The sequence below is a fragment of the Leucoraja erinacea genome, chromosome 2 (assembly GCF_028641065.1).
Source record: "Leucoraja erinacea ecotype New England chromosome 2, Leri_hhj_1, whole genome shotgun sequence".
Lineage (NCBI taxonomy): Eukaryota > Metazoa > Chordata > Chondrichthyes > Rajiformes > Rajidae > Leucoraja > Leucoraja erinaceus.
Window position 1 is genome coordinate 104,955,105 of NC_073378.1, and position 18,778 is coordinate 104,973,882.

Sequence of the window (18,778 nt, forward strand, 5' to 3'; positions counted from 1 at the left end):
TATGTTTGGGCTAAAATTATTTTCGAATTCTAGTATTAGCAGGAACATTTGTCCACTTAAGGCATCTGGGGCATTTATTTTGTAGAGTGATATGATAAATTTTTGATCAGGAATAGTTAGCTTACAACCAATGATTAAGATCATTTTCACTCCGAGTTTAAATGCCGAAGTAACTAAAGGTTGTTATTTAGGGAATGATGTAAGGAAATATTTATTGTGGGACGCGAAAAGACAAGTCCAGCCATAGCGCTGTAAAGATTAGGATAGTTCCATATTGAGCATACACCTCTAAGATGATGCCGTGCTTGGAAAAATAACTTTGAATAATCAATTTTAAAAGTTAAATAATAAAGAAACCATTGTTAAGACTTTTTCACTTGTTTAATGCATGTTGTCTGACAACAGTGCTTAATCATTGGCAAGTTGTTTATTTACATTTATCCAAATAGTTTCACAGGCATTTAAAAATTAAAAAAACATACTAGTCATTATGAACTCCCATCAGTCATTAACATTAAAATAAAACATTGAAAATGAGAGTTTGTAAACGTAACATAGGAATCTATACATCACTAGCACAGACTAAATTCAGGCATGGCACTGTTTTCATTCTCATGCAGGAAGAGGAACACTGAATAGCTCTTCAAATCAGACGTCAAGCTATGTTATTTGTGCACATTTTATTCAAAGTCAATTCTTTCATCTTTTGGTACTTATCGTACAATTAAGTAGATCCAGCAAATAAAAACAATTTCAACATCCTCAGTGCATTTTTTTAGTTAGCTGCCCAGTCATTCTTCAGCTACATGTAACTGTATTACTTAAATTACTTAACTGTTACACAATTATGAATACCAAAAACACCAATACAACATCCTTTAATAGTTTGTTATATATCAAAAAAACACTCCCTTCTGTACAGGTCTTCCTATTGTGGATTACTATCTCTATCTGAGAAATTTGCTAGAATTATTTCACTGTTTTGGGTATTTATTAATTATATGTAAAGTTAATTTTCAGTTCCACCCCCCCCCCCCCCCCATATCAGTTTCACAGTGTTTAACTGGAAAGTAGTTATCTACACTTAAAATATATCCAAAAACAATAAATACCAGACCAACTGATTCAGTTTATTACAGAATGGTGATTGTAACTTCAGAAATTAGTTAGATATGTTTCTGCAGTTTTCACTTTAGTGAATAATTATCCAGCATTAATGGTGAGACAATATCTTGCTTGTGTAAAAACATAATAGATAAATTACCTGACATAATTGTGTCATTAAACTGAGACTTGATGCTTATATATTGAACATTTTACATGTAGCTCAAAAAACATCTTGCAACAAATGGTATGGAAAAATGTCATTACTGCAACTAGGAAAGATGAGATTGAGATGGAACAATTGCAGCAATCTAAATTGGAGAGTTGGTATAAACCTTCCTTTTGACCTAAATGGATGAAAGGCATCTGTACAGCATCATGTAAAATGTCACTTTTGGCATTATTTTTCCTTTCTTCTCAGGCTTTAATATTTATATTTAGTAGGTTAGGTGACAGATTACCTGATCGAAAGGAAGCTAAGAAAGGTTAACTGAAAAGATGATATTTTTTATAATGGGAAGGAATTATTTCAAATGTAGGATAGAACTATAGCAGGGTAATTCAAATGCATTACTGGTCAGAGATGTAAAAGAAATACAGTAGATCAAACCACTTGTCTGAACAATTCAGTAGGCTAAACTGCACTTGTACCCAAGCACCTTGGTTCAGCTCAAGGCAGTGTACAAATGATAAACCTATTATAACTGGTACATTTATATTCTTTCAAATGTATACTTTGTTATGACTAGTAATAAATACTAATAAATCCCTGGAATAACAGTTTAATTAGTCTGGTACTTTTAAAAACAAGATTATCAGTGGCAAACTAAACTACAGTAAATCTCTAAATGGGAAAAAACCCCTCAATAACTTTGTTGAATTAGTTTAATTAAATGCCCATACTTCTTTTGCTGCTTAATTCTAATGCACAAGAACCAAAAATTGACAGCCACAAAATATTTTCAAAGTAGCAAAATGAAAATTAAAACAGTGATGGTGAAAGTGCGTAATGCCACATTATCAAAATTTCATATAAAAATATGTTCAATATTTGATTCTGCTCACACTTACATTAAATATTAACTACTGGCTCAAATTACAAACTGTTGTGATCATAAACAAAATACACAGACTACAATGTGATGGAGAAGACATGAAAAATGACACCTTTAAAGGCTTTCATTAATGAAGTCAGAGCTTCTACTAAATGCAAATCTATATAATCCAAAAACCGAACAGGCTTAATTCAAACAATATACAAAGGGGGCTGAAAATTAGATTTTTAAATACGTAAATCATGTTCCAAACTATATTTCATGAGATAGGGCATTCTTTAATTACCTCTAAAGTAATAATGCTTCCAATAAGATCTCAGCAAAGCCTTCATTATCCCTCAAATCATGAGCAAGAATACATGGCAATACTAAAAATTAAGATGTTGGTGTTAAGGAAATATATTATTTATACATGTGTGGCAGATTAATATCCAAATGAGGAATCAATACCTCATTAACCCTAGTGTGGTATAATATGATATTCTCAGTCAAATGGGATATGTTCCAAATCATTAAAGACACAAATACATAATTATCTTATGCAAATCCATCAATGCAGACAATACCTACTTGTACCTACCTTAACAATCAAATCAAAGTCGTAGTGTGCTATCATTGCCGAATTGGCATAAATAAACCTTACCATCTATTGTGGAATTTCAAAAAAAAAATCTGTAACTATAGAATAACAGTGATCAGATATTATTAAACTGCTGTCTGTTAACCCCCCACCCCCCCCATTTTCAACATCAAACCATGCCTTAGAACATCAGCAAATAAACTCCCAATAGTTTAATCATTTGCCTGCCACATAATTTTTGTTGTGACAATTTATAAATCAAAACATTATCTTAACTGCTTATTTCAAATCTATTTTCTTTTTTGAAATGTTTTCAGTGCGTTATCAGTTATTTATGTAACTTTAAGTGAAATATTGAAACATGACATTTTTGTAATAAATATAAAGAAAAATGGAGTGTGCAATAATATTCTACTCAAAAAATCATGTAAAGAACTTGCTTATTGGTGGAGTAAAATACACATTTGCCCTCATCCATAGCTATATCCTCATGTATTTCAGGGTTTTTCGATTGACATGGCTTTCTACCAAGAAGTTCAAAGCAATGAATTTCAATGCAAACATAATTCAGAATTGGTATTTGGGGCTGTCTTTGATTAATGAGAAAATATTTTGCTGAGCAAAAAGTTAGCAGATTTAGTAATTGTATGTAATGTACTGTGTATTTTAGTTTTCTAAAATATGCAAATTCTAGGACAAGGCTGCAGTTAATGCAGAGGCCAAGTTCCACACCATTTAAAAAAAAAAAAACCTTTTTTAAAGTTGATCACTTTTCCCACAAGTTGTTTTAATAGTTTATTAGGCTTCATGCTGTATAATTTTAATGCAGAGAAGTTATGCAGAAGTCTTACACACGAGCCAATGTATGCATTGGAAAACTAACAATAATTTTAAAAAGCTGCTGTTTTCAGGTCCTTGTATGATGGCATCAAAGGACAACTAATTCTGAGGTGTTTGTAAAATGAGATTATGTGCATACCTCTCAAAACTGTACACAGGGTGCAGCAGCCTGGGAATCTATTAAAATCCCTTCAGTCTTTTTTAAAGTCAGAACTTCTACATCCTTACTCAGTATCAGGTTCGGTTGCTACAAATGTTAACTTGCTTGTTTTCTTATTCTTTTTCAGAAGCTGTTCCTGTTCCTTTTTTCTCTGTTTTTCCCTTTGTTTCTGCAATTTCTGCTGTGCTTTACGTGCTTTCTCAATTGATGATTTCAACTCTTTGAGTTTCTTTTTGATGATGGTTCGATCTTGAGAAACATTAATACCCAATACCTGCATTGAAACAATATTGGTAATGGCAGTTAATATGGGGTACTAAAACAATTTGGATTGAACATTCTCCTTTGTATCTGGGAATAAAAGTGTTGCACACCTGTGAACAGATTGGGGCTTCTCTTGGAAATAAATAATTTGTCAAAACAGAGAAAAGAAAAAATCAAGGCTTTAATAGCCAGGACAGTATATCAAGAAAACATATGGTAAAACTTGAAAGTCAAATATTCAAAAGACATCAAGTACCTTATTTGAAGGTGGCCAAATGTGCATCTCTTCCTTTTAAACATTACCAAATAACATCACTACAAGATGTTATTCACTCCTCATTTCTCTGTTAGAATCAACTCTTTCTTCCTCTTGATACCTAGTCACATAACTAAGGTGCAAGTTAGCAAGAATGGAGATAAAAGAACTCCCCAATCTAATAAAAACAAAATAGCTTGAGCAAAAAAAACAATCACATTGGGTCATGCAGCATCTGTGGACCAGCATCTTCAAACAAACAGCTTGCTACTTATTAATAAGAGTGCGAGTAAGCTTTCACAACTTTAGAGTCACAATTAGTCTTCACATTAAGGCAATGACATGGTGTCAGTCTTCAGAAGGATCGCGACCCGAAACGTCACCCACTCCTCTCCAGAGATGCTGCCTGTCCCGCTGAGTTACTCCAGCATTTTGTGTTTATGTTTGGTGTTATCTGGAGCAGACTTGGAAGAATCCAGTCTTTAAACATAGGTGACATTCTAATGTTCTATCAGTGCTAATGAACAGTGTTGTTGTGAACAGTGGATCAATCTGACATAATCAATCAGATTGCCAAAACTAACAGATATAAACCTCAGATCCTATGGAGGCAAAATGCAACATGCTGCAGTAAATCTTGATATCAAACATAGATATCAAAAATAGAGAGAGTGGATTAGAAAGCATCTGATGAGAGAATACAAGTGAGCTGTGCTCTTGTGTGATCATTGCGAGTTGCCCTTGTTGCATCTTTTGAAATGTTATTCATCAGCATTTCTAAAAAAGAATCAGCACCCTATAATAAACAGACGTATTCTCTTTACACACACTATTTGATCTGGTGAATGTGGCCAACATTTTCTGCTTTTGATCTGTTTGGTTCTGTTCTGGCCAATTTACAAGCTGTTTATTCGATAACTGAGAAACCTGGGTTTGAGCCTGCAATCAGCAGAAAACATAATAATTAGAAGCAGAAAGAAGCCATTTGATACGTTATGCCTGCTGTGCCATTTAATAGACGATAGACAATAGGTGCAGGAGTAGGCCATTCAGCCCTTCAAGCCAGCACAGCCATTCAATGTGATCAAAGCTAATCATCCCCAATCAGTACCTCGTTCCTGCCTTCTCTCCATATCCCTTAACTTCACTATCCCTAAAAGCTCTATCTAACTCTCTCTTGAAAGCATCCAGAGAACCAGCCTCCACCACTCCCTGAGGCAGAGAATTCCACACACTCACAACTCTCTGTGTGAAAAAGCTTTCCTCATCTCTGTTCTAAATGCCTTACCACTTATTCTTATACTATGGCCCCTGGTTCTGGACTCCCCCAACATTGTGAACATGTTTCCTGCCTCTAGCGTGTCCAAACCCTTAATAATCTTATATGTTTCAATAAGATTCCCTTAAGATAATAAAGCCAGAGTTAATTTTTCATTTCAGTGTCACTTTCCTGCACCAATGCCAAGTCCTCTTAATATCTAAAAATAGCCAACAAAAAATGTGATAGCTTGCTAATCAGCTGAATGACATTATTCTCCCACTCACATATTGGAACAATACAGTATCTCATCAAACGATGATTCCTGTAATTAATGCAAACAATTCCAACAATAACTATTCGCTTCTCTGCAACCCAATTAAGGTTCACATCAAATCCTAGATAATGAGGCTTTCATCTCACTAGTACTAGTGGGAAGGTGGTATAGGAAGCCTGCCAACCATGACCTGCAGGTTCAAGAACAGGTTTTTCTCATGCCATCAACCATCTAGAATCACAATGCACAACTTTATCTCATCACCAAACCCTATAGTCTTTGTATAAAGTTGCACCACGTACCTCAGCTTGCACTATTATAGTCTGGTTATCTGATATAGCTGATAATTTATGGTGTTATTGTTTACCATACTCTTATTTGTTGTGTTGCTATGTTAATACGCTAATTATGCTGCAGCAAGAAATACTTTCATTGTTCTGTTCCCAGTGCATATGACAATTAAGCACCATTGATTCCTTACTCATTTGTAAATATTTCAGATTTCGGCTAACACCTTCAGTACCTTTCAGTTGTTAGTACATCTTCCCCAGCCAACACTGGGTCATTATGGACTCCACCCTTCCTGAAGTCCCCTGTTGCCGGCCCTGTTTTGTTCTGGCCTTTTCTTGCCTCCAGTCCCCCCCCACCCCTCACCCCCCTTCTTTCATTTAGTCTGAAGAAGGGTTCCGAGCCAAAACATCACCTATTCCTTTTCCCCAAAGATGCTGCCTGACCTGCTGAGTTACTCCCAGCATTTTGTGTCTATTTTCGGTATAAACCAGTATCTGCAGTTTCTGCCTAAACATTTTTAATTGTTGGACTATAATATTTAAATTGAAGGCAAACCAAAAAAAAGGAAAACATTTATTTGAGAACTTGCTTACCTTCAGTTTGTTTCCATCCAACTGGAGCAACTGTTCTCCATCAATGTTTTTGGCAACAAATTGTGGAATATATTGTTCCATGTTTAGTCCCATAAGCCAATGAGAAACCTGATGTGTGGTCCAATCCAAAACAGAACAAGTCTTCCATTGATTATGTTTGGGTGATTGTCCTTCATCAAGAATCTTTCAAAGTAAAAACATAAATTTATAGTAGTGATTGTGCTGTTATTACCAATATCTTTAAACTTAAGGTTCCCAGCAGAAATGGACTACCTTTTAACTTGTTGACTTTTTCTGATTTTTCAGACATACATATCATCTGAAATCTCTTTGGCTGAAGTTCAAATGCTGCTTGCTGAAATCTGTCAAAGGCTGTGCAAAATATTTGAAGGTCTTTGTGTACTTTCAACAACTACCTATTACATGTGTGACACTTATGTCTGCTATGGCCATTAATCTTTTTTTCTTTTCTATCTGGCTAATGCTGTGGTGGGGAGGGGTCGAGGCAAAGAGAAAGGAGAGCTAAAATAAAGGCAAGAACATCCCTGTTATTGCAGTGCCTTCTTATTCTGTTCTAATGTTGACTTTAAGCCATCACTTGCAAGAGGGCAAAGGTCTCCCACTTCCCTTCCCCACCCCCCCCCCCCCCCCCCCCACACCAGCCCCAACACCAGCCCCTCACCCCTCACCCCTAATCCTTACCCCAACCCCTTAATAACATTTCCTATTGATTTTGTTAAATCTTGTGGCCTTAACTGCCAGGATAGATATTCCTCATCTATCAATTTGTAGTATATTATGATATACATTTTATTCTGCCAATATCTTCTTTTGGTTAATGTAATGAATACCTCCAAACAAAGCTCCTTCACAAAAATGCTCACACTAGAATCTTATTTTGAGATAAAGATAAAACCCAACAGTGCTCCCTTTTATTAGTGTTTAAATCAGACTGTAATGTTTGGTAACCAAACGTTCAGTTTAATGCAAGAACGGGAAGTTGCTATACAACTTGTCTTACTTCTCCAAATGTTGTTCAAGTATGATCTCTCAATGGGAAGGTTGTAATGAAATACATGGAACAATGTGGTTTTCTGTACACTTATATATCTATGAAATATGAACATTAACATGTACCAGAAAAAAAATTGAATGAATAAACCTTAATTGTTAAATGGTGCATTGATATTAATTAACGATAAATTCTTACAACTGTGGTATCTTTTTTCAGACCTTAATTGAAGTTTAAGATTCCCTTCTTTATTTACTATATTCTTTCTCAAGTCTAAATTTCTTCTGTTTAATCTGCTTTCTATACCTTGCATTATATTTTCCAGTTGAAATTTCCTGGAGTCACCAATACAACCACATTGTTTAAAGTTTTGTTAGCATTGTTAACTTGTCTTAAATGTTAGTGAAATAATATAGATAAATTCAGTGGGCACGACAGAATGATTGTGGTGACCGAAATCCACCCAATATATTATATGCTAATTACATTTTTAATATAAAGTGACAAACTGTTGCAAATGTGTTGTGTAGGTTAGACATTTTGGAAATGTCTTTGATGTGTTCCAAATGTTAGGAATTGATATTATTTTCAAATGCTATAGAAAATGTACTATTAGATTATAAACCATCCACTGTCACAATTTATAAGTACCTTAAGTCCCAACAGTAAAACCAGGAGCTATTTATTAGGTATATTTATAACTATCAGATTGCATCTGAAGAGAGTGTTTACATAAGATACTGTGCACTAGGTTAATGATGAGATGGTAAAATTAAAAACAAAACAGGCCAAACATGATTTCAAGCATCTCACCTTATCATCTATCATATCCAGGCTCTGCCGAGTTAGCAACAAGAGAAATGAAGAAAAAATATTTCAGAACATAAAAAATGATGCAAAGAAATGTTAATATAATTATTTATTTCTCAAATAATGCCCAATATGTACTTTTTAAATGTAATGAGATGAACAATGTGTCGCAGTAATGAAAAAGTATCTTGCTTTGTTGCTGTTCAAATCACTTCACTCCAATCGCATTCCATGATTCCAACCCTTGTAATAGTATCCACATCTTAAATAAATCCAGGATCTTGAATTTATTTTAGAAATTGCATAATATGATGATTAGGTGGCAACATTGGTCTCCAGGAAGGAGACAAATAATTAAACAGAGATCAAATCTATTTTATTACTGTGTATTAGTCTGGTGTATTATACTGTGTATTATTCTGTTGGTCCTTTATTTAAAAAATGGCAAAATCTGTGTATGCATCGGGTAACAGACAACTAAAGTCACTACAGCAATTGTGGCTTCATGATCTTTTATACCAGCAATTCCAGTACAGTTGGAACTAATACAAAATAAAGCTCCCCATGGAGATTTTGTTCAATTTAATGTTCCTTTTGTGAACATGCCAAGAGCCAAATTTAGACCTGAGAAATGCAAGTGCAATGTTGTAATACAAGATGCCACTCACTTCTTTATTTGTATTTTTATTATCTGTTCTCCAACCAGCAGATTGAGAGACCAGATATTAGGCAGGAAATGCCTGCATAAGAGGAACAGAGATGAGGGTGGGAGGTGGTCTGTGCATTTGCCTAGAATTGGGTCGAAAGGTACTTTTATATTGAGCCCTGTGGGTTACTGAGGAAGATGTTCTTATTTACTCTGGGTTTATTTGGAGGAGGCTTTTGCTGTCATGGCCAACACTGATTGCTCCATTGAACTTCCCCCAAAAAGATAATGATGATGAGCTATCTTCTTTAAACAGTGCAGCTCTGGTGAAATTATCCTGACAATGCTAATGCGTAGGGAGTTCCTCGATTTAAACCCAGCAACGGGAAGGAATAGCAATAGACTTCCAAATGAGTATTGTGTTTGAGTTGGAGGTGAACCTGCAGGTGATGGTGTTCCTATGCACTTGGGACACTTGTATTTCTTGGTTGTAGAGGTTTTTAATTTGATATGTGATTTTTAACAAGACCTGGGTCTCCTTGTACACCAGTCACTGAAAGTAAACATGCAGGTACAGCAGGCAGTGAAAAAAGCTAATGGCATGTTGGTATATCAGTAACTTTGTAAATGGTACACACTATATCCATGATGCTGTAATGGTGGGGAGAATGAATGTTTAGGGTCGGAATCTTTAGTATGTTGAAGTGACGAAGCTTCAGATTATGGGAGGACTTCGGTCTAGAGGTCTATGTATTAACAAAGTACATAAAGTGGAATCACAAGGAATCGCAGATACTGGAATCTGGAGCACAACACAAATTGCTGAATAAATCAAATCGTTCAGGCCACATCTGTGGAGGGAATGGACAGATGATGTTTCAGGACTGGATCCTTCTTCATAAAGCGGAACTAGATCATGAAGACTGAGGTAGATGAACTTGATCAAAATATTCTTGCTGCTCTTAGCTTGAGGTGGAAATCTACCTTCAGTATATGCAGGCCTAATGAAAAAATGATCAACAGATATACGTTCAAGATATCTGTACAAGCCCTTCTTCAATCCACCTACCACCCAACTATTGTAGTGGGCATGTTTACATCATGTTTCATATCCTGCTGAATTTGATCAAGAGAGCCAAGAGTGTTTAATTGGCAAATGTACTGGCAATGGAACAATAAAATTCTAAGTTGCTGCAGCTTTATAGGCCCATTAATGCCACAGCACGCAAATAAATGTACAATAACCATTACAATAAATTAATAATCAGCAATACTAGCTAACCAAACTACAACAAAGCAAAACAAAAGTCTGTAGTGCAACCAAATCAAAGTATAAATTCAGATATAAATAGATTATAGTTACTGAGATAGGCACAATGGCGCATCTGGATAGCAGTAAAAGGATTGGTCCAAGTCAGCATGGATTTATGCAGGGGAAATCCTGCTTGACTAATCTTCTGGAATTTTTTGAGGATGGGACAAGTAAAATGGATGAAGGAGAGTCAGTGGATGTAGTGTATCTGGACTTTCAGAAAACCTTTGATAAGATCCCACACAGGAGAGTAGTGGGCAAAATTAGAGCACATGATATTGGGGATAGAGTATTGACATGGATAGAGAATTGGTTGGCAGATAGGAAACAAAGAGTAGGAATAAACAGGTCCCTGTCAGAATGGCAGGCAGTAGCGAGTGGAGTGCAACAAGGCTCAGAGCTGGGGCCGCAACTATTTACAATATATATTAATGATTTAGATGATGGAATTGAAAGTAACACTCGCGAGTTTGCAGATGACACAAAGCTGGGTGGCAGTGTGAACTGCAAAAAGGATGTTAGGAGGTTGCAGGGTGACTTGGACAGGTTGAGTGGGCAGATGCATGGCAGATGCAGTATAATGTAGATAAATGTGAGGTTATCCACTTTGGCGGCAAAAACAAGGAGGCAGATTATTATCTCAATGGTGTTAGATTAGGAAAAAGGGAAATGCAACAAGACCTGGGTCTCCTTATACACCAGTCATTGAGAGTAAACATGCAGGTACAGCAGGCAGTGAAAAAAGCTAATGGCATGTTGGTCTTCATAACGAGAGGATTTGAGCAGCGTAGGAGCCATTCATCCTTAGGTTAGTTACTGTTAGCATCTTATTTTATTTTGTCTAGATATTTCTAGCAGTATTATTTTGAACACTTGGGGGTGGGTTTTTGATACATAGATGAACGTTACATACATCATACCAGGGGAGGGTGTGGGCAGATCAGCCGAGCAGGCACGGGAGAGAAAATACAGTTCTTACCAGATCGTAAGAACGGAAAGCTACAATTTGTATCAGAATAAAGAGGATCTGGAGGTACCCGGGTGTGGCGTCGATGGACAAGAAGCCGAAGCAAGGCAGTGGAAGCCAAATAACTGAACGGAAACACCAAATAGCCGAAAGCGTACGAAGCCGAAACGCCAACTAACCGAAAGGGTGGGACGCCTAAAAGCAAACTAACCAAATTGGCAGGACGCCTAAAAGCCAACTAACCAAAAGGGTGGGATGCCTCAAAGCAAACTCACCGAAAGGCCGCTCTGCCGAAACGCCAACTCACCGAAAGGCTGCGTCGCCTACAAGCCAACTCACTGAATGGCAGCTCTGCCGAAAAGTCAAATAATGGACATGACATCGCCGGGGGGAGGGACTTGTCAGCGGTTGGTCCAGACCTCCACTTCAATCACATCACTGGCTGATGGAGACGGGAGGGTGGGGATTATTTTCCCACACAAGCCATAGGTGACTGGGCACTCTGAACCCGAGCACCAAGTTGTAAGCGGCCGAAGAAGCGCATCCCTCGGGACAGCCCCCACTCTCCCACGGCCACCCTCCGCCTCGTCTCCCCTGTGCAGCTGCACTGTGACGGGCTGTGTGTCAGCAGCGCCAGGTGGAGCTTAGGTGTGGGACAGGCTGGTCCCTCCGCCCACCCAGAGTCACTGACCGCGATGCACTGCCATCGGACCCCAACCACCACATCAGGGTGATTCACCCCCCGTCCTCGACCCTCCGTGGCAATCGCAGCACGGACAAGTCACTGCCAAAGATCATACAGCGGATTCACGTTTGACTCCACTAATGCATAGTGGCTATGAAAGTTGGGAAAACTGGCACTAATAGCGGTCCGTGAAAGATCAGCACCTACCAACAATGAAGGCACTATGAAACCAGCTGCCGCAAGCCCTTCCCACAGGACGGGGTCGACATTAAAGCTCAAAAGAGAGTTACTGATTTAAAAACAAAGATGTTACATGTATAAATAGTTCTTACATTCAGGAACCTGGTTAATTAAGTGGTGGGATTATTTCCCTGTCCTAACTATGCCTTTGCTTTAGCCGGTGGTTACATCCATTCCATCCCTCCCTTGCAAAGATGTGAGATTTCATTAAGAGCACACTTGGATGAATAGATACAAGCAACATGTAAAGCATCTCTTCCATGCACGCAATACATGAAGCCGATGAAATGAGACAACTGTTACACCAAAGATAGACACAAAATGCTGGAGTGACTCAGTGGGACAGGCAGCATCTCTGGAGAGAAGGGATGGGTGGCGTTTCGGGTAGAGACCCTTCAGACTCAGTCTTCAGGTCTGAAGAATGGTCTCAACCCGAAACATCACCCATTCTTTCTCTCCAGAGATGCTGCCTGCTCCGCTGAATTACTCCAGCTTTGTGTCTATCTTTGGTTAAAACATGTTACAGATTATCTGCTGTTTTGTGCATGGGAGCTTGTGTGTGTTATGCCGGCAACCAGATGGTATTACTGTTTTTAAACAATAAATAAAACGTGCTTCTTGTTGTCAAGGGGGGGGAGGGGGGAGAAGGAGGAGATAAAATTGTTCATTGTCATGCACACTCGTCATCAGCACACCAGGGAATTTGTGTCCCCCCCCCCATGTTTTAAAAGCAATTTATTATGGCAGCAAGGGTGGGGGGGTGAATCACCCAGTGTGGGTGTCGGGGGTGAATCAACCCGTGTGTGGGTCGGCGTCCAGGGGTCGGGTGAATCACCCTGGTGTGGGGGTTGGGGTCCGATGGCGGTGCATTGCGGTCAGTGACTCTGGGTGGGTGGAGGGACCAGCCTGTCCCACACCTCTGCTCCACCCGGCGCTGCCGACACACAGCCCGTCACAGTGCGGCTGCACAGCGGAGACGAGGCGGAGGGCGGCCGTGGCCATGGGAGAGTGGGGGCTATCCCGAGGGATGCGCTCCTTCGGCCGCTTACAATTTGGTGCTCGGGTTCACAGTGCCCAGTCACCTATGGCTTGTGTGGGAAAATGACCCCCATCCTCCCGTCTCCATCGGCCAGTGATGTGATGGACACGGGGGTCTGGACCAATCTCTGAAAATTCCCGCCCCCCCCCCCCCCCCCCCCAGCGACGTCATGTCCATTATTTGACTTTTTTGGCAGAGCTTGTAGACGTCCCACCCTTTTGGTTAGTTGGCATTTCGGTTTCGTACGCTTTTGGTTATTTGGCGTTTCGGCTTGGTTTCCGTTCGGTTATTTGGCTTCCACTTCTTTGCTTCGGCTTCTCGTCCTTCGACGCCACGGCCGACACGGATCTGGTATGTTCACTTTGTCTGTAAACTACTTCAATAAATAATCAATTAAACTGGAAATAACGACTGGATCTGTTTCTTTTTATCATCTTTTGATCACTCCTTCCCACCTGTGTAGTAATGGCAACGGAAAGTTGGGACATTTGAAAAGTTTGAAATTGCCATTACATTAAAGTAAGAACTGATCTCTATGAGTGAAGCTGGAGCTTGTGAAAACCTGGGACAAAGGATCTGCCTGACACCATCAACTCGACAAGCTCGACTCCTGCGCTATCTGAAGAACGACGAAACGTAAAGTTGGACATTGGAAAAGTTTGAAATTGCCACCACAGGTGGTATCATTAGCGAATTTAAATATGATGCTGGAGCTGTGTCAAGCTACAGTCATGGTACAGAGAGAGTAGGGTCGTGGGCTGAATCCACAGACTTGAGCAGTTCCTGTGTTGATGGTTATTAAGAAGATAGTATTGTTGCCAATTTATACTGATTGTGGTCTGCTGATGAGGACCTTGAGGATCTAATTGCATAGGGATGAGTAGAGTCCCAGTTTTTCGAGTCTGCTGATACGTTTAGAGGAGCAACGGTATCGAACACCAATCTGTAGTACATGAACAACAGGCTGACGTACGTGTACTAATTGTACAAATGGTTCTGTGCAGAATGGAAAGCCAGCAGGATCACATCCCTTGTTGATCTATCATACCGGTAGGCAAATTTTCACCTTGCACCCGGGCATTGGTATTCCAGATGTCATTTTAAAGCAGGTGGCAACCTCTGACCTCAGTAGTGAGAGGTTGGAGATGGTGCAAAAACTCCAGCTTGTTGATCAGCGCAGGTTTTAAGAATGCAGGCAGGTTACAACATCGAGATTGGACACTGAGCATTTGCCCTCGCGATTAATCTACTCATATCGGTTTCGATGACTGAGATTGCAGCATCGTTGGTGGCTGTAGGGGTCCAAGAACGTACATTGATGGTCTCCCTATCGAAGCGAGCAAAGAAAGTATTGATCTTGTCAGGAATATTGCATTGTTGTCAATTGAGCTACTGCTTGGTTTTGTCTTTTAGGAGGTGATGGTGTGCAAGCCCTGCCACAGCTGCTGAACATCCGTCCTGAAATATTAATTCCAATTCCCTGAAATATGGGGATTAAAATTCCTCAAGTCATCCAAAGTCCAAAGTTCAGAAAGGTCTATTACTTGAAAATTTACATATCAATTATGTTCATCATCTTACTCAATGCCCTACTTAAATCATTTCACCACAAACTATGTTATCCCATTAGACTACCTAGAATTAAAGTAAATTTAGTTCTAAAAGTGAAAGTCTAATCTTATAATTCAAAGTACAATTCAGTTCCACAATCAATTTTAACATCAGAAGTTCAGTTTTCTCTCCTCTTGGGTAAAAGCAAACTGGGATTCAATTCATGTGTAAGAAAGAACTGCAGATGCTGTTTTAAATCAAGGGTAGACACAAAATGCTGGAGTAACTCAGCGGGACAGGCAGCATCTCTGGAGAGAAAGAATGGGTGACGTTTCGGGTTGCGACCCTTCAGTCTGTCACTCCAGAATTTTGTGTCTACCTGGGATTCAATTCAGTTCTCCTTGTTACAGTACAGTTAGGCCCAAGTAAAAATACATCAAATTTGAGGAAGAATGATATTTCATTGCTTTTGAATGCCTATTAATTAGTGAATATATCATGGGCACCTCATTAGTGAGTTGATGATGGAAAATTTCATGACAGGATTGAAATCATGTTCAGAGACAATCACGCCAAGCAGCTCATTATCACGAAAGCACATTTTTGAGACACTACTGGAAGCAGATACATTTTTCATCCCCAAAGAAAATACAGAAAACTAGCTCTCCAATAAAAATGCCTGCTTTATTCTTAGTTGGATCCATAATGAAACAAACCTAAGTATTTCAATTTTACTTCTATTCATAATTTACTTACTTCATCAGAGGATAGTGCCAATGTGTGTGAGCGCCCTGTAGAATTTGGTTCTGCAACAAATCCACTCAAATCAGCAGAACTTGTGCTACTGGGACTAAAGTCATCATTGTAGGTGAAATTCTGCAAATCAAAGATTCTGAATGGTAATAAGTTCTTTACTTAAATTAGATGTAAATGAATACCCAAAATAACAAGAGTATTAATATTCAAATGCACACTACTGAAATAAACAAGAGATGTGAGCCAAAGTGAAACAAACTTGGATGGGCAAGATCCACAGTCAATTAGAAAATGGAAAAACATGTTTTTTTTCTCAAACTAGTTGCAGCAATGCAGCTTTGAAATGGAAACAGAATTATACAAATTAATTATTAGAAGAGAAAATCAACTTTATTGTGGTAAAAAATGAAAAATCTGCCTATTTTGGTTTCTTATAGAACTTCAGAAGTAGGTGACATAGTGGCACAGCCAGCAGAACTGCTGCCTCACAACACCTGATAGATAGATACAATCGTGACCTCAAGGGACCATCTGGGTTGAGTTTGCATGCTTTATCAATGACTGCATGGTTTTCTCTGGTGCTCTGCTTTCCTCTCATATTCGATACATGTGTAGGTTGGTAGATTAATTGGCCATTATAAATCGCCCCTAGTGTGTAAGGCAAGCGGTAGAATCCAAGGGGAAATTGATGAGAATGGCTGCATAATGAAAATGATTAATGTAGGATCAAAGCAAATGGGTAATGGTAAGCACAAATATGATGGGCTGAATGGTATGCTGATTCCTATGCTGAATGACTCCAAGAACAAGGTGTCATTTTGTGGAAAATAGTGGCAATCTTGGGTTAAAATAGATGGTCATATTGATGGCATTTTATTCAAGAGCTTATTCTGGACAATCTTTTGAAAGTTTTATCAAAAGTGTACAATTTTTGAAAATTATGTGAAGAGATGCACAGCAACAAAAAAAAAGTAAAAGAGGGTGTGAGTATATCTAATGCATGTTTATGTTTTGTTTCATATTATGATGAAAAACAAATAAAATCAATATCCTAATATTCATGGAATACGAAAAGCAATCTAATATCTATGGCGTATTGACAATGCTCAATTACGTTGCCTGTTTTCTCGAGGCAGCATGAAGTATAGATGGTCAATGCGGGAGGGCTGGGTTGTATGATGTACTGAGCTGCTGACACAATTCTCTTGGGCAAGGATAGTGCTAGCAGATATTATCAAGGAAAATACAAAGGTATTTTATGAGTACAGTAAGGGAAAGAGGGAAACTAGAGAGGGAAAAGGGCCCCTCAGAAACCAAAGCGGGCATCTCTGTGTGGAGCAGCAGGAGATGGGCTAGGTCCTCAATGAGTTTTTCTCCTTTGATTTTACTGTGGGGAAAGACCTAAAGACTGAGGAACTTGGGACAGTTATTGGGGCTATCTTGAGGACAGTCTGAATTATGGTCAAGGAGGGGTTGAACGTTCTGAGGCGAATGAGGTAGAATAAATCGCTCAGGCCTGACAGCCAAGGATAATGTGGGAGTGAAAGAAGAAAGTACATGTGCCCTGGCCGAGATATATGAATCATCATTAGATGCTGGTGAGGTGATAGTGGACTGGAGGATGACTAATGTGGATGACTAATGTAAAGTCTCAGAACTATAGACCAGTGAGTCTAACATCAGTGGTCGGCAAGAACGGACAGGGAATGATTAACAATAGTCAGAATGATCTTGTACATGGGAGATCGTGTCATGTCTACATTTGTTTGAAGCAGTAACCAAAATAGTTGATGAGGGCAAAGTAGTAGATGTGTTTATATCGACTTCGGCAAGGCACTGGATAAGGTTTGCATGGTAGGCTGCTCTGGATGATTAGACCACATGGGATCTAGCCGACTGGACATAGAATTGGCTTCATGGAAGGAAACAGAAGGTGATGGTAGAAGGTTCATTTTCAGACTGGTGGCCGTTGAGCCCACAGGGATCAGGGGCACTTTGCCACACAGAGGGTGGTGGGTGTATGGAATGAGCTGTTAGAGGTGGTCACTGAGGCAGGTACAAAAGCACCATTTCAAAAACATTTGGTCAGATACCTGGATGGGAAATGTTTAGTGGGATATTGGCCCAATGCGAGCATTTGGGAATAGTGTAGATTGGGCACCTTGGTTGGCATGGACAAATTGGGCCAAATAGCCTGTTTACGTGTTTATGACTCTATGACCCCTGGTTAAATCTGATTATTTCTTTGTGTCTTTGCCTCATAATCTTTATTGACATCCCAGGTGAACTTTGCTTCGAACTGAGTTTAAATCCATATTTTTTAAGTTTGAAGCTACAATTATCTCAAGCTATTTAGCCGAGTTTGGAACTGACTAGTTGAACAGGAATAGCTCATTCAAAACAACTAAAAGTTATAAGAAATACTCAGCAGCTCAGACAGCGCTTATTAAGATGAAATGTGATAACATTTTCATTAGTTGGAAATGTGATGAGTTATATAAGTACAGAGACAGGTCAGTGGAAAATAAAAGAGTCAGTATATGATAAGGTGGAATGGTAAATTACTTCTATAACAAAATAATCTTGGCCCCATGGACAAATGGGGCTGAAGGGCCTGTTTCCATGCTGTATGACTATGGCTCTATGAACAATATTTTATAAAAACATAGCTGGCCATCACCAGAGACTTGAGAATGGAATGGAATCCTTGTGGGAAACAGTACATGAGGAGGTTAATTCAGGCTACATGCAGGAGTACTTGGGTTGAGGTAGATAACCTATATCCTGAAACAGAAATGGAGAAGTTGAAGTTGGAGAAGAATCATGTAAATTTTAATGCAAGGTGAAAAAAGGCCGCACGGCTGCCGAAACTTCATAATTCATTATGTGAGAAGGAAGCAGCATTAATGCAGGCATTAATATACCCAAGTAGGTAAAGGATGAGACCTGAGCTGGATTGACTGAGAAATGTTCCATATATACAACAAAGTTTTTGTAGCTTTCTGATCTACAGACACAAGCAGTGAGGATAGGTGATAACATCTTCTCACAATAAATCTCAACTCCGCTGCCCTACAGTGAT

The 18,778-nt window shown here is 38.9% G+C and overlaps 1 protein-coding gene across 5 annotated transcripts in view; it reads right to left on the reverse strand.

Moving 5' to 3' along the window:
- Positions 1-369: 369 nt before the first annotated feature.
- ppp1r9a (protein phosphatase 1, regulatory subunit 9A) overlaps positions 370-18,778 on the reverse strand; it is a 116,902-nt gene continuing 98,493 nt past the window's right edge. For 3 of the 5 annotated variants that reach the window (XM_055662567.1, XM_055662542.1, XM_055662550.1), the window contains 4 exons: positions 15,697-15,816; positions 8,504-8,527; positions 6,679-6,861; positions 370-4,013 (listed from right to left, as the gene is read on the reverse strand). In XM_055662567.1, coding sequence (XP_055518542.1) covers positions 3,804-4,013; positions 6,679-6,861; positions 8,504-8,527; positions 15,697-15,816 — 537 coding nt within the window. In that variant the 3' untranslated portion in view covers positions 370-3,803. The remainder of the gene's footprint in view (positions 4,014-6,678; positions 6,862-8,503; positions 8,528-15,696; positions 15,817-18,778) is intronic. The other 2 variants (XM_055662558.1, XM_055662577.1) reach the window with 2 other exon arrangements.